We start from the raw sequence: 22,266 nt of genomic DNA, 5'->3' as shown, positions 1-22,266 counted from the left end.
AGACAGAACAGATTCACACATGGTAACCACAGTACTGTATTTCAGTGGGTTTTTAACACTATGAGATATCCAAAAAAAGGATTTATAGCATTTAATATTGTTTTTTTAAAACGCTCAATCCACAGACAAATGCACACAGCCCGTATTCAGAAACAGTGAGTGCCTTTAAATGAGCCGTCAGGACTTCTGTGCGGATGTGTTGTCACAACTAGACTATTTATAGGTAGAAAGTGCCGCTACAGTGCTGTTACAGTCATTCCCTGGCTGCAATGGTGGTGCAGAGACTCAGACTCAGGCTTAAAGAGACAGGTGCTAAAACACAGCATTTCAGACAGAAGGTGAATACAGGCAAATTCAGATAGAATGTATGAGCAAAACGTTTTTTTTTAATATTAAAGCATGTAAACATGTTCTACTAGAAACCCCAAATACAAGTGTAAACCTAAAGATGAGCATGATATGGGACCTTAAACATGACAATTGCACTATAATCATAACCAAAACTAACACAGGGACCTGTGTTACGGTAACATTATGGAAAAAGCCCTACCACAGTTAGAGGCTAAGTTTTTTTTTTATTATTATTATTTGCTATATTTACCAAACACACGTAGATCCACTCCCCGGTGATCCGAGCCAGCCTGGTTGGAGACGGTGCAGTAGTAGCGGCCAGCATCACTCAACTTAACCCCATTGACACGCAAGGAACCCTCTGATAACATAGTGTACCTGAAACAAATTACAAACACAATGACAAGCTGAATGAATGCATAGACACCAGAGTGCGTAGCTGTGTCTGTGTTTTTGTTATCACTTGGCGTAGCATGGACAAATTGCACAGGAGTTTAGGCCTACTTATTGTGATCTTGAGTTATGGGGAAGCCATCTTTCCTCCACAGGACCGTAGTTGAAGAGTCACCTTCAACCTCACAAGGTAAAACTGCATCCTGGCCGACGTGTGCGGTCACAACTGAGCTGCTCTCCTTTATCACTGGGGGTACTAGAGAAATATAAAGTGACATAGCAGTGGCTTGGGTTAAGTACGTAGCAATTACATTTTTTTTTATATCAGCTCTTTATCGACGGGCCGACTTACAGAGAATCTCCACTGTAAAAAACAGACTGGTGCTTCCAGCTATGTTGGTGACCACACAGCTGTACTGGCCGCTGTCTTCAGGCCTGACTTCCTGTATTTCCAGGTACTGACCCCCTGCCAGCCGCTGGATACGACTACCCAGCTGATATAACGGGAGCAAGATCGAAAAAAAAAAAAAAAAAAAAAGTGTATGAGTGAGAGGAGATGGCTTCTGGTTCAGTACCTGTTCTGTTTTGTTCTGACTTTGTACCTGCAGTTTGGCCTCATCCTTGTACCACTCTATATCAGGAGGGGGGTCACTGTCAGCCAGGCACTCCAATGTCAGATGTCCATTAACGGGCACTGTCAATGTCCTCACATCACCAGAGCCAATGAGAGTTGGTGGGACTGAAACACAATCACTGATTATTAAGCGGTGGATCTCACAGAGGCAAATTACAAAACGTTTCCTGTGGTGACACACACTTAATCAGATTGAATGACGCGACAATATTTTATTATGTCTAAAGTGCTCCTTTTAAGCAAAGAAGAGCTCAGTCAAGACGATATGGAAATAGATACAGTGAGAAGGTAAATCAGAGGCCAGATGTAAAAATCATGGGTCTGCCCTAAAAAAAAAAAAAAACATGCTTTCTACACAGAGCACAACAACAATTCTGTAAGAATGATTTACAGCCTGCTGAGCTGTGTATGTCATAACAATCCAAAAAGGTTGACATCATGATGTTGGAAGTTTTACTTATTGATCTCAGCAGCTTAATATGTCTTCACATTGTTGCGTGGATTGTATTTATATAAACATTTTATTCTAGCATGAACAAAAAGGAAGAACAAATGATGACATGGGACAATGGGATGCTGCACAGTGTATCATAAATTAAAGCTGTCTGTCGTCAATCAACACATGCACGAAAAAGTCCTTGTACTGTATACGTCATATTGCGTGCCTAACTGCAGTGCATGACTGTAGCAGGAAAAGTGCTAATGCCAGACCAAGTCTGTTTTAACTTGCGTGCAAACACAGATTTTCACTTCAGCTTTATCCATCATGTCCCAGGTGCAAGTAAGAGAGGAAGGTAAGACAGAGGGGGGAGGAGGGGGGGGTACATGATATATTTCTTCCAAATTGAGCAACACTAAAAAAGCAGCTTGTGTTACCTTGGACTCGAAGCCAGTGGTTTTTTCCATCCTCTCCAGCTAGGCTGCTGGCCAAGCAGGTGTACAGACCAGCATCATCGACCTTTTGAAGAGACGACATTAATCAACTTGAGTGGTTCTTGCATAACAGTGCTGTATTAGCCTGGATTGATCCTGTTAAAACAACTTCCAGATGGTTGGCCATTTAACATTTCTAAAAATACTATCATCACTTATCTAAATAGTGCATGTGCTCACAGCTACTGTATGACTTGGCCACTGAAGCTTCAACTTTGCAATATTATCAGATATTGTCAGTTTGTAAATTACCTGAACTTTGCTAATCCTGACAAAATGTCCATTCTGCTGAACAATGTCAGTTCCTTCCAAGGGACGGCCATCTTTGAGCCAGCTGAGGGTGGGAGGTGGCACTCCCACGGCGGAGCACTCCAGCTCCAGTGGACTGTTTACCGCTATGGTCAGCTCTTCTGGAGAGCTGGAGCTGGATATCTTCGGAGGCTCTGGATTAGGAAGCAGAATGTTTTTGGCTCAGTTGTTCCAGGAGTTTACACTTTGACTTTAACTTCATACAGGAAATATACAGATTGTGTTGTGATTACCGAGCACAGTGAGGTTAAAGCTCTTCGTGCTGCTTCCAGCCTGGTTACTAGCCACGCAGCTGTAGAGGCCCGCGTCTGAAGGCGCTACATCAGGCAGCTGCAGCCGCGTCTCCTGTCCATCCAGCAGCAGGTTTCGGTGGAGAGAGAGTGGCTGTCCGTCCTTCAACCAAGTCAGTGTCGGAGGGGGAACGCCACGCGCTTCGCAGGTTAACGTCACCAAGGACCCTTGGACTACTGTCACTGGCTCGACTGGTTCAACGTGATCCACACCAGGGGGCACTGCGGACCACACACATACATCTGTATGAAACCCTCAGATCCAAAAACTCAAACCCAAATCAGTAGGTGGTTTTTAACGACTGTACCTTGGACATGGACGTCATAGCTGAGCTCGGCAAGACCCGCTCGACTGCGAGCCACGCACGTGTAGAGTCCAGAGTCAGACAGCTGCACGGGAGAAATCCTTTTATAGAAAGAAAGGAAACACTTAGCATCGTAACCCCATCTATTAACAACAACACTCTTTCCGTTTGTATTCGGCTTTCTCTGTCCAGCAGTGGAGGAAGTATTCAGATCCTTTACTTAAGTAAAAGTACTAATACCACACTGTAAAAATACTCTGTTAGATTCAGGTAAAAGTCCTGCATTTAAAATGTTACTTAAATAAAAGTACAATCAGGAAAATATACTTAAAGTATTAAAAGTAAAAGTACTAAATGCAGAAAAAAAATGTAGAAACATTTTAGAAACTGGAAATGATCCAAACAGTTCCGTCAATCAACTACAGTGCTCAACATAAGTGAATACTCCCATGCTAAAGTTGACTAAAAAGAGGAATAAAAAAAAAAAAATCATCTTTTGGAAATTGATTGTAATGCCTTAATTAAAAAATAATTATTTGTATTTGTAGACACCAATTTTCTTTGTGAATGAATAATGTATCGTAAATAAATAAATATTCTTCCTTAAAATACAGGGGGCATAAGTCAGTACACTCCTATGTTAATAAAGGCAGATTTTAGGCCAGTTATTTCACGGATCCAGGATACTATGCATTCTGATAAAGTTCCCTTGGCCTTTGGAATTAAAATAGCTCCACATTATCACATACCCTTCACCATACCTAGAGATTGGCATGGGGTACTTTCCATAAGACCATCTCTCAATGCAAATCAAACCAGCTATTAGGCTAACTGAAATAAAACCATGCCAATCTCGTAGGGCCCTATCTTGCACTCAGCGCAATTGCCTTTGTACACCGAGGCATGTATCATTCCTTTTTTGCACCCGACGCACAGCGGACTTTTCCATTCACAGACGCACGTCGGTAAAATAGGGAATGTATTTGCGCTCCCGGAGGCGGTTCAGCGAAAAGAGGAGGCGTGTTCAGGCACAAACGTTCCCTGGTGCTATTTTGCAGTTTCAGAATTCCGCCACAGACCAGGAAAAACCTAGTCTAAAGTCAGTGGCGCTAGTCTAAAGTCAGTGGCGCGTTATTCAGATGCTATTTTAGGGGCACATGCTTGGCCTTAATGTAGCGTGTGCACAACGCGCATACACTTTGCTTCTCTCATCTACACGGACGCAGCAGTTCCCATTGCAAACCATACATAATTACAAGGAAAAATATGACTGAAAATGCGCTTCAGGTGTAAGGATAGGTCAGGAGCACTTTACAGTACAGTCCTCAAAAAGTTGCAGCATTCTTTGTGGCTTGTTGTGTTTTACACAACATTTCCATGAATCATGGATGTGTTGATGACATAAATGAGGAAATATTAGAGGACTTAAGGAGACGTGATGTTGAACTACAGTGGGATTGGACACTCCAGCGGGATCTGGTCCGGGAGTGGCAATGCGCAATGTGCTCCTGGTGGAGCAGGTGGACGGAGATGGAGTGGGGGCGCGGGGGGGGGGGTGGAAGGGGCACAATAGGAGCATGTAGTGCGTTTGGAGGCTCACGCTCCATGGCTGCAGCAATCCTCTCCAGACTTGAGGAGATGCGCCCGAGAGGCCGCAGCAAAATCGCCACCCGGTCGAGACGGTCATTTATTACTTTGACGCATCCCGGACAGCTCCTGGCGTGCGCCAGGCAAATCTGCCGTCATAATAGCAATCCGCCATGGAACAAGCGCGCCTGCTCTTAAAGGGAATGTGAGATGACGCTCTGATTGGTTTATTGCACATTACGCCCAAACCACACCTAGCTACTTCAGACCAACCCATTTTAAATTTGCGTCGGGCGCAAGAGTCATTTATCCCGCCGGTATAATAGCAACAGCGCCCGAGATCCGCCCACAAAGCTACTTGCATTTCACGTTTGATACTTGCGTTTCAGATCGTTAAAATAGGACCCTATGTATGGTGAAGGGTATGTGATGATGTGGAGCTATTTTAATTCCAAAGGCCAAGGGAACTTTATCAGGATGCATAGTATCCTGGATCCATGAAATAACTGGCCTTTAAAAGTAAAAAATCTGCCTACCTCTATGGGAATTTAACATAGGGGTGTGTATACTTATGCCCTCTGTATTTTAACGAAGAATATTTATTTATTTATGATACGTTATTCATTCACAAAGAAAAGTGGTGTCCTTAAAGGTAGGATTTTTCCTCTTTTTTTTTTTTTATTAAGGCATTAAGATCAATTTCCAAAAGATGATTTTTTTATTCCTCTTTTTAGTCAACTTTAGCATGGGTGTATTCACTTCAGCTGTAGGCTACTTGTATGCCTATATATTGTTGGGTTGTTTCATTTACAATAAAAAACAAATTTTATAAACCATGTGTTTTGTGTGCAAACATGTTAATTTGTAAAGTAACTAGTAACTAAAGCTGTCAGATTAATGTAGTGGAATAAAAAGTACAATATTTCTCTCTGAAATGTAGGGGAGTAGAAGTAGAAAGTGGCATAAAAAGAAAATACTCACGTGCAGTAAAAGTACCTCAAATTTGTACTTCAGTACAGTACTTGAGTAAATGTACTTAGTTACATTCCACCACTGTCTCTGTCTAAACTGACCTGAGCACAGAGTCACCAGATAGGAGGCGTGTACGAGGAGAGAGAAGCAGAGGATGCCCGTTCTTCAGCCAGCTGATCCGGGGTGGGGGGTTTCCTGCCGTCTGACACTCCAGAGTCACAGCACTGTCCTGTGTGACCTGCACCTCTCGGGGGCCAGTGGTCTCCCCAGAGATGGACGGTGGGACTAGTGACAAGTGAAAATGCCAAATCAAATGAAAACAAATTCCTCAGAAACTTGGAACACTAACACAGAAATACATATAAATGTTCTTGTTCAAACTGACCTAGTACAAAGAGGGTGTAGATTTTGCTCTCCTGTCCAGCCGGGCTGACGGCCAAACAGGTATACGTCCCAGAATCCTCGGGACTCAGCCTCAGTAATGTTAGCGTGCTGCCATCAGGGGTCACACTGCCGGGTTACAAATACACGTTATGTTTTCACATTAACGACATGTATTACTATATCCATTTCTCCTGTCTAATCCATTTGTCCAGCCCACCTCTTAACCTCAGTATTACTTTCCCATCATCATTATCATCATCCCACGATTTTCTCACAGACACACACACAGACATTTGCTTTCTCTGGCCGATGCAGTTGCGATGACTATGGAAGCTGCAGAACAGCTGTAAAACAGCTGTTCCCCATGATGAAATTAGGCAATGGACTCCATTTGTCTGTCCACACATCACTCTGTCATGCACATTATCTCTGACAATGATGATTTCATTTACCAAACCTTTAGGGAATGGTGCTGATTGATTCTTGTGCTGCTTGTAATACTATACGAGCAAAATGTGCCTCATAAAATTATTATTCTAATTATTACTGTTCCTTTATACCATTCTGTGTGCACGTAAAGCACTGGCAGTAAATGGGGAATGTGAATGACTTACGTTATGTGACGGGCGTCTGATCCCTCTAAAGTCACTCCGTCTTTCAGCCAGCTGAGAAGTGGTGTGGGGATTCCAGTTGCTCTGCACTCCAGGGTCAACTCCTCGCTCATGGGTGCACTCACATCAGAAGAGTGTTCAGAGTCCAGAATGGTAGGCGATACTGAGAAGGACAAAGATTATAACTAAATGCCACTGAAAATCCTTCCTTTTAGGAGTAATATGTAGAATTGTGTAGTGTGAGTGGATGTTATTTTGCTAAACTTTCTAGTTTACCCAGCACTGTGAGTGTGTAGTCTTTCTGTGTGTGTCCCTCGCTGTTCTTGACAACACAGGTGTATGTTCCAGCGTGAGACAGAGTGAGGGGCCCCAGCTCCAGCCGGTTCCCTCGAACGGACCACTGCCACTGCAGACTGCTCTCTGAACGGGAAACGCATTCGCTTACAGTAGCTTTCACACATGACACATACTGTTCCAGTTCACCCATCATTGCCTCCCTCTTACCAATAGGAGTTCCATCCTTGAGCCAGGTAATGCTGGGCACTGGGACCCCTGAGGCCTCACACAGCAGGGCCACATGGGAGCCATGGGTGTAGTTTAGGGACTCCTGCAGAGGCCCGTCCAGGGCAGGTGGAACTGTGGACATATATTTGTAGAATGAAACCACTCCCTTCTGAAGATAGTTGTTACTTTTATAACAAAGCAGAGGTATTCTCACCATGAACGGTCAGTCTGAATGTCCTCTCCACCTGCCCAGCCACATTGGATACTTTGCAGGTGTAGGTGCCACCATCTGTCATCTAGGAACCAAAAAAAGAAGGTAATTGTGGTAAAGGAAGGATGCATTTTGAACACAAGCTATATAAAAAAATGAGGGACAAGGCTCTATCCTGCTCGATAGCTGATGCATGTGTTCTGAGTCAGGTAAATTAACTTGAACACACCCGTTTAAAGAAAGGGAAAGTGCTGCATCTTGTCACATACAGTATGCAGCTACTGCATGTGTCCAGTTTACCTAGGCTTTTCCAATATGTGTATTTTATGGAATGAATGTGTAAAAGTTAAATATGTATGCCTTATACATTTAATATATTTGCGTGTAAAGTCGGTTTATTTTTAAGCCCTGTCAAAAGCCACTTTGAGTCCTTTTTTATACATACTTTTGTTTTGTTTGTAGCCTCAAACGTATGACGTAAAGCCATTTCTTCCTGACCTGAACTCCAATGATCTCCAGCTGGTGACGATCCATCTTCAGTCCGTTGCCTGCAGCCAGTTGCAGCCCATTCTTGTACCAAGTGACCTCAGGCTCAGGAACACCATGTGCTTCACATCTCAGGGTGACCGAGGAGCCAACTTGCGGGGTGACCAAGTCTGACTCAGCATCTAATCGGGGCTTCAGGGTCGGCAGGACTGATGGTTTGCACATAAAGACAGGGGCATGATCTCAGTTTGATTCATTCAGAACCGCTATGATTCACTCCTGAACTATCCGCGGTCACAGCTGGCTTGCGGTAAACAGATTTTTAAGCCTAGACAATGTTTTTAGATTTGATCATCTGTATATGTAGCTGAATTGTGCAGAGGGGTCACCATGTGTTTGCTCACCGTAAACACTGAGGAGAATGCTCTTCTGGTCCTGGCCTGCTGAGTTGGTGGCTGTGCATACATATTGCCCAGCATCCTCCAGTCTTGCCCGGGGCAACTGTAGCATCTGGCCACCTATTATATATATATATATATATATATATATATATATATATATATATATTTATAAACAATTATATGAAATGTAATATCTGGGCCAATATTAGATTGAAAAAAAGGAAATGCTCCAGACATAAGAATGATTTGGGCATTATGGGTGGCCGAGGTCTGACCTGGCAGAATGTGGATGCCGCTGCTGAAGTGGAGGACCTGCCCGTCTCTGGTCCAGGTGATCTCGGGAGGAGGATATGCTTGGACGTCACACAACATTGACACCATGTGGCCCTGAATCACACTAATGTCCTCTTCTTTAAGGCCAATTATTCTAGGAGGCACTGAAAAGGATACAACAGTTGTGTTGTACACAAGAACATTCGATAACATTCATTATAAAAACACAAAATATTGGTCCTTCTGATTACATGAGAAATTGAATATACAGAGGTAGTGGTAAAGAACTTTGAGTTTTAGATTTTTCTTACCTTGCACTGTCAGACTGAAGAGCTTCTCAACTGTTCCAACCTTGTTCTCAGCGACACACAAATACCCAGCCATGTCTGAAACCTGGACGCTGAGGAGCTGGAAGATCGGATTGGGAAGTGTTTATCCCTGAATACAACATGTCACAGTTGGATCGGTTTACAAGCTAGTGTTTGTCGAAGAGTCGACAATGACTAACCTGGAGTTGAGTCCCATCCTCACTGATGTGGTGCTGTGAGTCTGTGTGCACCGGCTGCCCGTCTCTCAGCCAGGAGACGGATGGAGCGGGGTGTCCGGTCACATCGCAGTGGAGGACCACAGAGCTGTTGACCACCGCTCCCATTTCCTCCATAAACTCCTCTGATGCTCCCATGATCACAGGAGGGACTGGGGAAGTAAACACATTACACACCCACTTTAAGAAATTATTTTGCATCTTTTCTGAATACACATTAGGACTGCATAATAAACCGTTTTTTTTTATTTTTTATTATAAACTGGCCAAATAAACACATCGCGAAAGGCTGCGACCTATCACGAAAGCTTTTTTGTGTTAGTTGGAAGAAAATAGTAGAAAACTGCACTTTAAAATGTAAGTTATGATTGTTTTTAGTGGTGCCTTTTATATTCAATTCAATGTTCAATAAAAGAATGTTGGAAATGATTTCCTTTCATTTGTTTTAAATTCAACAAGCAATTTCTTGTATTAGAATACTGAAAGCAGCATAATTGCAGAACTGACTTGAATGCAGAACTACACTTTAATAGCTTTTATATTTATCCCAAGTCATATTGTTATCGCAACGTTCAACAGCGTTGTCGCATATTGCATATTTTCCTCATGTCGTGCAGCCCTAATACATATTTTATTGCATACATTTTAATTCCAGCTAAATGTTGTACATGCACTTGCTTACCTAGGATCTCCAGCTCAAAGTGCATGCGGTCCTCCCCGGCCTCATTAACAGCCTGACATGTATACTTTCCAGCGTCTTCTTTCTGCACTCGGGCGATTTGTAGCACCTGTCCACCTGAAAGGACAAACCCACACATACAGCAGCAATATTTATCCATGAATATGAAGCCCCAGTCATGCACAACAACCACACTACTGCTTGTAACTGAGATCACACAGGAAGGAGTTCCCTCTGACCTGGAAGCAGTACCACGCCATCGGCAGAGGTGAGTTTTTGTCCATCTTTGTACCAGCTGAGCTTAGGAGGGGGGATGGCATTGCTCTCACAGGACAGGGTGACTGGATGGCCCAGGACCACCTCCCGCTTCTCTCCCATGTCCTGGTTATGGTCCCCCTCGTGTCCCAGACCCCAGGCTGCTTCTCTGTTAGTCACCCGCTGAAAGACCGGAGGAACTAGCAAGACAAGGCCATGTTTGTGTCAGGTCACTTTCTATTAATTGAAGATTTTCTGTTATTCAAAAACATCTTAATTATACTACATCAAATCTACAAGTTACCAAACAAAATTGTACTTGGCCAATAGTATGTGAAAAGATCAGCTGACATTTCAATTTGACCTGAATACCAAATCATGATACATTTATTATACACAGATTTAGCCCAACACACCCTGAATGGTGACATGAAAGTCTCTCTTGTCCTCTCCTGCAGAGTTGGTGACCACACAGGTGTACTGCCCCTCATGGGACAGCATGGCGTTCTCTATGAGGAGGGTGTGGCCCCTCATCTGAATGCCGGCATGGAAGTTTCCATTCAGCAACTGAAGACGAAAGAAAAATACATCAAATGATAGAAATATTCTCTAAGAGGGGAACGCCAACGATTTCGCAAATCAAAGTCTGTTTACAGGACGCGGGGAGTACTACTGCAGAGTTGCCTCTAGCATAACACACCTGAATCTCTAAACTGAACTGTTGGCGGTCAAATGTATTGTGGGTAAAGTAGGAGCCAGGTTTTGACAAGAAAGAAGAATGCAGGGAATGAAAAAGATGATAAAAGTGCAATCCTAAACCGGTGAAGTTCTCTTTAAGATTTTCCTGCCTCACTTCAAAAATGTGTATAGGTATCAGTATCAGTGGTGGGTTTTAAAAGGTTAGATAATTAGTATTAATAATATTTTATTATTATTATTAGTCAACATAACAGGTGGCAGGTGTTTAAATGTCAGGCTTTTGTAACACATAACACAGCCTATATAGTGTTTTACAAAAAATAAAAAAATAAACAATACCTCCACCCCCATTTAAGAAAAGAAAAAATCCATCCACCTAATCCTCATGCATTTTCTGCTGCTCCCTATTGGCCATGATACTTAATCCCTGGATTCTTCTTCTACGTCTTTGCTATAATTAACTAGCTTACTCATACAGTAGCACAAAATCTGTGGAGGTGGCTTGTGCAAGAGGATGTGCATTCTGTTGAGGCTGTTGCGATTCATACTGGTTGCCAGTAGAGGCTGATAGTGGTTACAAAGCTTGTAAGGATGGCACACCAACCTGTCCGTCTTTGAACCAATTAACTTTGGGCTCAGGGAAACCTTTGGTCCGGCAGGAGAGAGTTAAACTCCCATTGATCCGTACTTTCTCCTCCTGACTACCAAACGTTAAGGATGTAGAGTCGCCTTCTATCTGTGGCGGGACTGATGAGAGGAGAAAAAAAACAGGTTTTTCTATTTAAAGTTCTGTCTCAGCCACTTTAATGTGTGTGTGGCGTAGATGTGTCTTACCCAGAACACTCAGGGAATAATGCTTAATGGCGGTGCCGGCTGGATTGGTGGCCCTGCAGGTGTAGAGGCCAGCGCTGTCTCCCCGGGCGGACCCCAGTCGCAGCGACTGCCCGCCGCGGGTGTATGTCAGCTGGGGACTGGACACGATGGGCTGGTTGTCCTTTAACCAGGTGATGCTGGGTGTGGGTGAGCCCTCAACGTCACAGGGCAGCACTGTGTTGAAACCCAGCACCACCGACACCTCCGAGGTCTCACTGGGGCCCTTGATGGTGGGGGGGGCTGGTGAGAAAGACCGACAATACGTTCATGTTTTACAGCCAGTAAGATTTTTTACTAGCTCATAGCACAGGATGAATAGATCCTCAGGGGATTGGCCTGTTTTGTGCAGGAGACTCTCTAAAACAGATATGCAGTGTGCAAAACATTGGGTAATTAAAGCACACTGTCTTAAAGTGACCCAGAAATCCCCAGAGCCTTGCATAAAGAGAATTCAGTGTGTGCTCATAGACCCGGCAGTGTGGTGAAAGTTAAATAGTACAACTGTAGAGGCGCTTCCTACACATGAATTAAATATCATGTTCAATACGTTTCTTTCTCAAAATAATACTGCTACCACAGCACTTTTTTGGAAAAGAACCATACAATATCCTGATAACTTTTAAACAATGTTTTTTTTTTTTTTTTTTTTTAATATCTTTCTGTAGAGAAAACAAAAACAACTGAGAGTATAAGCTGAATTTAGGCCAGTGTGGTTGTGAGTGTATGGGTCTTAAATTAAAGTAGAGACCTTGCACTGTGAGTCTGAACTGGCGCATCTGAGTTCCTGCGTTGTTACTGGCCAGACACTGGTAAAGCCCCTGGTCCCTCAGTCTTACTGACTTCACCTTCAACACCTGGCCATCTTCCAGAAACTCCACATGGGGGTCTCCGTCGCGGGACAGAACCCTGGAGAGAGGAAAGGTTGGTGGATCAAATCAATACTATGGGTGTGTGGCGCTGAATGTCACATCAATAAACATTTAGAGTGACGCTTACTCTCCATCACGGCTCCATTCCACTCTGGGTGCTGGTCGTCCGCTAACGCGACACTGAAAGTCCACCTCCTGGCCCAGTACCACAGTTAACTCCTGCAGCCGGGATGTTCCAGAGATCACCGGCGGAGCTGGAAAAGTTTACGCATGCACCAGAAATACAGTACACTGGTTAGTTCACGTGGTTTTAATCAGAACGAGATCATGATTACTTCAAATTTCAACTCACACTTGTGAGGGAAAAATGATGAGATGTTGAAATCACCCAGATTACAGAGGGACATCAGTAAATTAGGTCATTAGCATTGAAGGACGTATGTATGGCCACTTTCAGGATCGATGCTACATTAAGTGGAGTATTAAAGTTTAATTGAACTGTTCTTTGGGGGCTTTAGACGGCTGCCAAGAAAAATCTCCCTTTTAACTCTCTACTTAATGTAGAAGTTCTCCTTACATCTGTCTTTTCCCACTCTATAATTTAATATACTAAATACCAGTGAGACAGCTGGTTTATGAGCTCACCTTGCACCACTATGTCATATTCTCTCCGGGCCTCCCCAGCTGAGTTTTGAGCAGTGCAGGCAAATCTTCCTGCATGCTCAGGCTGAACTCTGTAGATTCTCAGCAGCCTGTTCCCATTCTGCAGATACACCCCAGGACTGTCCACCTGGATGTACAGAAATCTGTTTATCAATCAATCAATCAATCAATCAACATTTATTTATATAGCACTTTACAGCAACCAGTTTAGTGCATCTTAAGTGTCTCATGTAATTGTAATTAGAACAATGGCCACTTGGTGGCATTGTACAGCTAGATATCAACAAGGTGTATTACATGCAGCCCAAGTTTTACATTAACTGTAAACAGGAATTCAGGGTGAAAGAACTCACAGGATGACCATCTTTAGTCCAGGTGATTGTGGGGGAGGGGATCCCAAAGGCATCGCAGCCCAGAGTGAGAGGCTGCTTCAAGGTGACCGTAAGGTTCAGCAGCTGCCCATCATCTTGGATCTCAGGGGGAACTGCAGAAGCAACACAGTAAAAAGGGAAGATTTGCGTTCACCCTATGTTTCCATTCACTTTAAGGTATTTCGTTAGAAAGGGAGAAAAATAGCGGTAACGAAATTCTCACCATTTACTTTCAGCCTAGTCTTTCTCTCTACAGAGCCTGCATCATTGGTCGCCACACACTTGAAGTCCCCGCTGTGGCTGGCAGACGCTGTGCTAATTACGAGAGCTCCATCCCTCGCCACAGAAAACTCTGATTGTCCGGGGTGTATCTCCAGGCCATTCTTGAACCAGCGTACCTTGGGATGAGGTGAACCTGCAGGTGCGGGGACAAGAAAAGGATTGTGAGTTAGTACAAACTGAGCTACAGTATATTGATCACAACTGACAGAAAGAAAAGTTACTTCCATCTTTCTGCTTCTCTACAGGGAAACTTAATGGGCAAGCGGCCCAGACTAGAAAAAGCCAGCTCTACATGTATCTGTTGGACAGCGGGACAGCAGGGAAGACATTGCCAAAATGGGTCCTTACAGCCCGCGAGCCTAAGATTTCAAGGTTACATAAAAAAAAAAAAAAGACCCAGTATGCTGCAGAGATGTAAAATGTAAGGTTTAAAACACTAGCGTCAGGATTTATTACCAAAGACAAGAGTCTTGAGCAGTAAGAATAGGAGTGGTTGAACAAGCAGTTCAAAGGCACTGGTGTGTACACTCAGGAGCCTGAAACAGATGTGTGCTGTGGATTAATGGGTGGAAAAGAGACGGAAATGGTGAAAAGGAGGAAGGTGGAATGGGGAAAAGGTGGAGGATCTTTTGTACCCAACACAACAGACTCCCCAGAACAAGGACAGACCAGCGAGTCGCAATAAAAGAGCAGTGCAGTGATCCAAATGCCACAGCTACAGTATGTCTATTTACAGAAGTGTCAGATATACAAACACCACGGACGAGGAAGGGAAATCAAACACTTCACCCTTCCTCAATCCAAAAAAATGCCAACCACAGGAGACGCAGCACCAGCAAAGGTGATGTTATCGTCTGTTGCCTCTCCAAACACATGTTTAAAGTTAAGGAGCTCTAAACAAATTGATTATCTCATTGCTGTTAGGAAATTCATACATATGTTCTGTTTTAGATGTTAACAGATCTCATTAGAAGACTTTGAATTTGCTTGCTGGGGCTGACAAAGTCAGAGATTATCTCTTCCATGTGTGTTAATTACCTCTATCAAATGCAACGTGCTTGTTGGTGAATTAATAACATTCTTCCGGCAGAGACTGCACTTTATCTCCCTCATACAGATACATCCCAGGAGAAAAATAAGGGGATCCTTGTTTCCTGCTGCCAGCTGCCTTTCTAGGCTGTCGTGAGCATCAAGCATTTCTGTGTGAGCCCTCTGAGGCCTGGTACAGTCTGCCTGCTTGCCTGCCAGCAGGTATGACTTGGATGGAAGGTGGGCTAGTGTGGCTTCATCTTTCTCTTCCTGTGCTTCACGGTGCACCTCGGACATCCCCGTCCTTCATCTGCCGGCAGCAGCCTGTAATTAGGATTCCTCTCCCAGCAGGCCCCGACGCAGAGGAAAGCAGATGTGGCTCACTGAGGCAGAAGGCAGACTGAGGTTCCAGCTGTTGCTCTACATTGGACACAGTCCTCACCTTCTCTCACAGTGCTGGTAACCATGACACAACTCTACACAAACAATACCTGTTTGCACTGGCCATCAGAGGGTCAAGTATCCATCAGTGCATCCGCAGACATACACAGACACTCACTGTGATCCGATAAGTAGCGAGCTGTGCACATCCCTCCAGGATGCTACCTTGTATGTTAAAATATAGAGACGACAGCATGCCTCTATGTGCTGCGATAAAAGGAGGATGCGCCTTTTTAAGGATCGTTTTTCTGTTTTTTGATCGTTTGTCTATGTTGACAGCCAAACATTCCTTTGATGGTGCACGAATACACATATCTGTCCGTGGAATTTTCTCGTGTTATAAAAACAAACTGAAAAAGACGCATCCATTTAGGGCTCTAAAAGCATGAGACTGAGTTACATGCTGCAAATTGTATCTCTTCTAAACGCCACACCTTTGATTTGCCCTATTCTTTTCAGTCTAAGGGTGACTCAACTGTAAAACATTTTACCTTCAGCAGGGCAAGGGATGATGACCTTGCTGTTCGCTACTTTCTCCACGATGGCATCTCCGGGTTCTGCAAAGGACGGGGCCTCTGTGAGGACAGAAAAACATATTAAGTGCTGGTTGAAGGACGGTCTCCAGTTAATAGAGGTTCCAGTGTAGGTAACTAAGTAAGTGAGAATAAGCCTTCAGGGTATCTGAGGGACTGTTGTGGGTGTATGATTTGAGACATCTTACAGTACTCCTTGTCAAATCAAGTGGCAAACAGAATTAATAAAAGTAATTACAAGAGTCATAAAAACATTAGATGGTAAAGCTTTTAAAATCTCAAAGTGGAATGAAACAATCTTGAGCGCAGTTTTCAGTTTATTTCATTTAAAAAGGTGCATACTAGCTCTGCCAAGGTTAGTACATCCACATGTACTGGTCTTATCTGCCTTTAGGGGTAGGGGTATCGGCAGGGGCGTTGGACTGGGGGGAAAAAGGGGACTGAGTACCCAGGGCCGAGGAGGGCCCAAAAAGATGCTAGAATGAATAGCTGTGGATGCGGGGAGGGGCCCATAGAAAATGCCTTTCTACAGGGCCCAGAAATTTGTGCTACGCCCCTGGGTATCGGGAAAGCAACAAAGGCAGAGTGAAGATAACTAGGAGCCTGGGTTGGAGTGGAACCAGGGGTATATAAATCTATCATTTGCTTAAATGTGGGTATTGAAATACATTAGTAAGAATTATGTTATTTATGTATAATGTAAAAGTAGTGGACCAAGAATAGAACCCTGTGGTACCCCATTACTGATGGTAAGAAGGCTTGATTCAGCACAGTTTGCAGTCTAAAAGGACTGCTTAAGGGGTCAGTATAGTCCATCAGAAGTGCTTGTCAGATGGTCGAATAGCTTTGGACTCCCCCTCCCCAAACACCTTATTGAAGTTGGATGAAACTCCACAATTTGGCATTCACACCCACTCCAGCCCGTGAATTGAATGGCCTGTGCAGAGGTGAGAACAGAGCCAGGGTCTGAAATTCTCTCTCTACCTCACTTTTTTCATTCTACTACTACAACTGTTTGTGAACAACTGACTGCAACATTAATGTCTTCCAGGAGAGACAATATTACGTATCCCCCCCCCCTCTCTATGACAATCAGCTTTTCACTCCTCCTTTAAGTGTGGCCATTTGGAACAACTACAAACACTTTTGATTTCTGACGTGGTTGGACAAAACGGCGTACGGACCTTTATTTTTCAAGTACAACCGGGCCCTTATCCTCTTGCAGCATGGAGCTACTGTGCCTCGAGAGAATGCACCTCTAAAGACTGGGAGAGCCTTAAACTGGGACATTGTCAGTGTATATAAATCTTCATTTCACCAGTGCTAGGAAATGGTTATTTAAGTAGGTTTTACATGATTCTCAATATGCTGCATATACTGCAGAGTTGTGCACATTTCTGCTTTTTCTTAAAATGAACAAACAGGGTTTGAAGAACTGAACTGCAGATATTCACCAAGAATTTCCAGCTTGATCTCCAGGGTCTCCTGTCCAGCGCTGTTCCTGGCCACACACTGGTAAATGCCCTGGTCAGCCAGGCTGACCTGCTGGATCCTGAGAGGCGTTGTGTTCTTGACCCCAACAGGAAGTCCATTGTGAAACCAACTGACCTCAGGGCTTGGCTCTCCCTGGACCACACATGGCAAAGTCACTCTCTGGCCAATCAGGGCTTTCAGGAGGGAAGGGGCTGGCTGAATTCTGGGCTTAGCTGAGGACAAAAACAAATAGCGTAAAGGCATGTCTCACCACATCTACAGCTACACAACGATTTATTAACATATCTCACATATGTTAGAAGTGATGTGTTCAATATAACAAGTGATATATCAACTTGACAGAATTTTGAAAGTTTGAAGGGTTCTAAGAAGTTCAGCTTTCTAATGACGCCGTGCAGAGTTACCTTGAATGTGTAAATTGTAGCTTAGGGACACATTGCCTGCTGGGTTTTCTGCAGTGCAGGTGTAAAGTTTACTATCAATCAGGCGCACATCAGTGATCCTCAGAGAGCCTGAAGGCAAAACAGTGAACCTGGGGAGTGGTTAGGGGTCAGGGGCAAAGAGATGGAGAAAACACAACACTTTATGAGTAACTGAAGATCTACAGCCGCTGTGTTTTGGGAGATGAAGTGTTCCTGTTTGAAGCGTTATTTTCCTCTAGTGAATACATCTATATGAGCACTTACATAGAAACATATTTACAAAGGCTGTGTGTGTTTATAGTATTGGTAAACCTTGATGGTCTGTGAGGACACATTTCTAGATGCAGTTTTGTTTCTGTTACTATTTACATTTTCAGTTGATGAAAACAGTTCCTGTAAACAGATTCAGACTGTGAGTTGGTACAGTTATTGCCAGAAGCACATTGATAAAGTGGTTCATTAGTATGTTAATTCATTAGATAATATGTACAAATTTAAGCAATTTGTGAAAAGAATGGAGCCTAGTGCTACGCTGTCCGTTGCATTGTATTTACTTGACTTTAATAGTGATTTGCTGAGCTCTAAATACAAAACAAAAAGAAAGTGATAGCAATACAGAGTTGAAATACATTGTAAAGCTGTTGATTGCATCTTTTCATTTGTGTTGTTTGTCAGAAATAAAACTGGATCTAGTGATGAATGAAAGTTCTGAACAAGAAAGCACTAAGTGAAGTCTGGACCTTACCCAGGGCCTAGTAATCTCCCTAGTGAGTTATTTTCTCAATTACCATTGTCCAGAGTAATTACAGTGTACAACGGTAACCAAAGTTCGACTTGGTGACGTTGCCATGGGAGAGGTCATAGGCTCTTAAAAAGCAATGCATTTCTTCTAGTTGGGAACTAGGGCTGCTCAATTATGAAGAAAAAAAATCATATTTACAATTATTTTGGCCAATATTGAAATCATGATTATTTAACATAATTACTTATTGTCTTTTGGAATGAAATGTTGCAATTGCTGAACTTAAAAAAACTGTGAAAAAGTTAAACAAATCAACAGTGAAAACACCTAGAACTGTGAAATTTCCCTTAATACTTTTCCCGTTTGAAATGTTTTGTTCCATTAAGAAGACAAGACAAAATAAGAGTTTACTTGCAAAACATAAGGTGCAATATAATCGTTTTTCTCGATTAGTCTGTTTTTGTGATCATTAGGAGCCAAAATCATTATCACGATTAATATTTTGATTAATTTCACAGCCCTATTGGGAACAGTAATGTGCACAGCAGCTATTGTGTGTTTATCACTACACGGATGTCAGGAAATACAGATACTTTGAAAATCAAAAGGTTGGCCTGATGGAGGCGCTACATGGAAGAGCACACAGATCTCCGTTATCACTATGTTTAGTCCTCCTGAGAACAACCATGTGGAAACACAGCAAAGTTTATGCCAAGCCATCCATTCGTCACAAACAAATGGACAGATGGAGGCGATCACATGCACTGCACTGCAAAAACGTGTTTTGCAGCAAAAACAAAAGCAGCGGTAAAATGTAGGTTAAAAGTAGATTAGATGTAGGTCAGCGACTTTAAAGGGCTGTGTGGTAACCCAAATAACACCAGAAGCTATCCAGCTGTATAAATGCATAATATCCACAAATGTAAACACACCTCTTTGATTTATCTTAGATAAGTGTGTCTGCTAAGCAACTGAATTATAACAATAACATGTACATGTAAGTGGAAATGAGCTTGACGCACAAAGAGCCCTCTATTTCAGCTGCACATATGGTGTAACGTCGATTCCTCGCACTTCCTCAAAACATGGGAACCGAACGACTGCCTCTGCAGTGGTCAATCTGTGCTGCTCAGACTGTGGCGCTGCAGCTCGGCTGTGACACAGTGAAGGCTGACACAAGCTTGCACACACAAGCCATGAACCACCACTCGCACATCCATCACTCCCCACATTGGTGTCAAGTCATCTGTGTACACAGTCTGACACAAAGACTAACTGGGACAAATTAGCCTAATCAGGATCAGGCTCTAGAGTGAACAAATCCACTGACTGAGTTTAATTGCCCCACACTCCCCCCCTCTTTTTGCCTATTACATAGCTATGGAAGAAATCTTACCACCCACTGATTTAAGTTATTTCAACAATCAGCACCCCTTGGCCATTTCCTCTGACCCCACAGAGAGTGGCTGGAGAGAATGAATCTCCCTCGTTCACAGCGTGCTTGTTTCCGCAGGTCCTGCATATGCAAAGCGCGGGGCTGCTGTGGGGGTTGTTCACAGAGATGTGTTATTCTCATCAGACAGGACTAGTAAAGAGTCAGCATGTTGTTTTACTGCTGAAGCACCCCAGGGAATCCGAACATCAGGCAGACAGGGCTTGTATCTCTTCTTCTGTCAGTTCGTTTCCCTCCCCTCTTCCACCCCCACCTTTTTTTCTTCTTCCTGGCCCCACACAAGTCATACTGTATCTGTGAGTCACCGCAGCTTTCAACCCACTCCTGCCATTCTTCTATCTACCCCAAAACCGTTCTCGGTCTGGTGTCTGGCCCGGGGAGTCTGTCTGTCATCTATCCAGTCTGTGTGACCACACATGAAAGCTGGGAAGCAGCGAACCGTGTGGGACCAGATGTTCCTCCTCAGTTTAGCCAACTAGGGAAGCCTGCACACAGGCAGACTGTTGCAGCCTCAGCCTAGCTGCCCTTCAAAAGGCATCGCTAAATAAACTCCAAAAGTTAACAGCAGCTTTGAATGGCAGCCAGCTTCAGTCAGAGTCCCCTTGTAAAAGCTGAGTCAGATGTTAGCTAAATCAGAGGTAAGGTATGGTGAGAACGTTTGTTACATGATGTTTAGCTAATTTTATTGCATCATTGCCGGAGTGAGGTAAGCGTTCCTCCTACCCAGCTGTGACGGGGGGGATGGGATGCCCATTTCTGCTCCATGTGACTAGTGGAGAGGGACTCCCCTGGGCCTCACATGGGAGAACAACCTCTGTCCCCACCTCTGCAGCCATCTTCACTGTGTTGTCAGGGCCACTCACACCCATTATCTTAGGCATGGCTGGAAGAAAAAAAAAGGGAAAGAAGTGTTAAGAGCACCATGTTCAACCTGCTTTGTATCTCTAAAAAATTTTCAAACAGTGAAACGTCATAGAGTCTAGACAGACCGTTAAATCAAACACTGCTCTGTTTGGGTGACTGTGGTGGAACATTTATGTGCCTTACTGTTGACACTGAGCTGGATCTCTCGGCTAGCGTAGCCCACAGAACTGCTGGCGGTGCAGATGTAGACGCCTGCATCGTCAGTGGTGGGGTGGGGGATGTGGAGGTATCCATCAGGGTCAGACTGAAGAGAGGAGCGGTCCCTGGACAGAGGCTGCCTCCCCTGGAGGAAGAGCAGGCATAAGACAAGACAGAATATACTGTAGATAAAAGCTGTCTGCACAACAGCGCAGGGACCCAAAGCTCGGTTAAAGGTTTACAGCCCAACCTTTGATGTCTAATGTAATTACAGAGCACCTCTTTAACTCGCTCTCTATCCCTGATACACGCATACGAGAATGCAGCCTGCTGCACACACACACACACACACACTTGCTTTGAACATCAAATTGCTTTTACAGATTCACTTTTATCTGACAAGAAAATAAATTTACTTGACTCTAGAGTACTACTCTGAAAATGTTTGGGAGAAAGCAAGGACAAAAAAATCTGGCTCAGTTCAACAATATGTTTGTTGAGCTCCCTCAGTAATGCTGACTATGTCATGGTGTGAAGTGTTTGCTCTTGCATTGCGGGGACTAAATCCATTCCATACAATTATTATCCATTCCATAATTGTCACATTTTTGTTTTTCATTTGGAGGCCACAGTTCTGAGACAAAAGGGTTTTAAAGGGGATAGAAAAGTAATTTGATTGTGCCTTTAATGATCATATTGTAGTAGTGTCCCACTAGGCAACAAGACACAGGTGTAGCACCGTATGACATATGTCGTGAAAACATCCAATGACAATGTTCATATTCTGTGTGTTCAGCCTGGTTGCGTTCAACCGTTCAGGCTCCCTCCGTGTGCTACGATTCTTTTTCTTCTCAAGTGCTGTATTGGAAGGGGGAAGGTTTTAAATAGATTTCTAATGTACAATCCAATCCTGAGTGATGTCTCACAGTCAAGCAGCAATATGGTGAAGTTGCCATGGTTACATCTTTCCTGGTCAGGTTAATCAAATCTTAAATGCAATGCAAACCGTTAATGTTGGTGGTATTTTTAGAGCGTTCAGACAAATCAGAGGAACATAAGGCCAGAGGGAGAAACTGTGTTGCTAGATTTATACGCCAACAGGGAAATGAAAATAAAATGTAATAACTCAGAGCCTTAACATGACTTGAGTTCAAGTAGTGAATCTTTAGAGAATGCATTCATAGATGAAGATGACTACTATTACTATCACT

The 22,266-nt window shown here is 43.5% G+C and overlaps 1 protein-coding gene across 1 annotated transcript in view; it reads right to left on the bottom strand.

Annotated features, from left to right (window-relative positions):
* Positions 1–22,266, bottom strand: part of hmcn2 (hemicentin 2) — a 54,813-nt gene that overhangs the window by 14,742 nt on the left and 17,805 nt on the right. The window contains exons 22-55 of the mRNA XM_028577788.1: positions 21,041–21,200; positions 20,717–20,876; positions 17,781–17,908; positions 17,337–17,588; positions 15,841–15,924; positions 13,821–14,012; positions 13,580–13,710; positions 13,209–13,353; positions 12,691–12,817; positions 12,443–12,600; positions 11,656–11,934; positions 11,426–11,568; positions 10,539–10,689; positions 10,107–10,322; positions 9,871–9,984; positions 9,153–9,340; positions 8,956–9,052; positions 8,647–8,808; positions 8,375–8,488; positions 7,983–8,179; positions 7,488–7,569; positions 7,274–7,405; positions 7,046–7,189; positions 6,773–6,932; positions 6,160–6,284; positions 5,876–6,059; positions 3,219–3,316; positions 2,854–3,132; positions 2,564–2,754; positions 2,255–2,336; positions 1,347–1,483; positions 1,097–1,238; positions 856–1,000; positions 602–729 (exon numbers count right to left, since the gene is read on the bottom strand). Coding sequence (XP_028433589.1) covers positions 602–729; positions 856–1,000; positions 1,097–1,238; positions 1,347–1,483; positions 2,255–2,336; positions 2,564–2,754; positions 2,854–3,132; positions 3,219–3,316; positions 5,876–6,059; positions 6,160–6,284; positions 6,773–6,932; positions 7,046–7,189; positions 7,274–7,405; positions 7,488–7,569; positions 7,983–8,179; positions 8,375–8,488; positions 8,647–8,808; positions 8,956–9,052; positions 9,153–9,340; positions 9,871–9,984; positions 10,107–10,322; positions 10,539–10,689; positions 11,426–11,568; positions 11,656–11,934; positions 12,443–12,600; positions 12,691–12,817; positions 13,209–13,353; positions 13,580–13,710; positions 13,821–14,012; positions 15,841–15,924; positions 17,337–17,588; positions 17,781–17,908; positions 20,717–20,876; positions 21,041–21,200 — 5,227 coding nt within the window. The remainder of the gene's footprint in view (positions 1–601; positions 730–855; positions 1,001–1,096; positions 1,239–1,346; positions 1,484–2,254; positions 2,337–2,563; positions 2,755–2,853; positions 3,133–3,218; positions 3,317–5,875; positions 6,060–6,159; positions 6,285–6,772; positions 6,933–7,045; positions 7,190–7,273; positions 7,406–7,487; positions 7,570–7,982; positions 8,180–8,374; positions 8,489–8,646; positions 8,809–8,955; positions 9,053–9,152; positions 9,341–9,870; positions 9,985–10,106; positions 10,323–10,538; positions 10,690–11,425; positions 11,569–11,655; positions 11,935–12,442; positions 12,601–12,690; positions 12,818–13,208; positions 13,354–13,579; positions 13,711–13,820; positions 14,013–15,840; positions 15,925–17,336; positions 17,589–17,780; positions 17,909–20,716; positions 20,877–21,040; positions 21,201–22,266) is intronic.

Source organism: Perca flavescens, chromosome 5, assembly GCF_004354835.1.
Source record: "Perca flavescens isolate YP-PL-M2 chromosome 5, PFLA_1.0, whole genome shotgun sequence".
NCBI classification, from domain to species: domain Eukaryota; kingdom Metazoa; phylum Chordata; class Actinopteri; order Perciformes; family Percidae; genus Perca; species Perca flavescens.
Note: the sequence above shows the minus strand (reverse complement) of the source record. Positions and strands in the feature narration are given on the sequence as shown.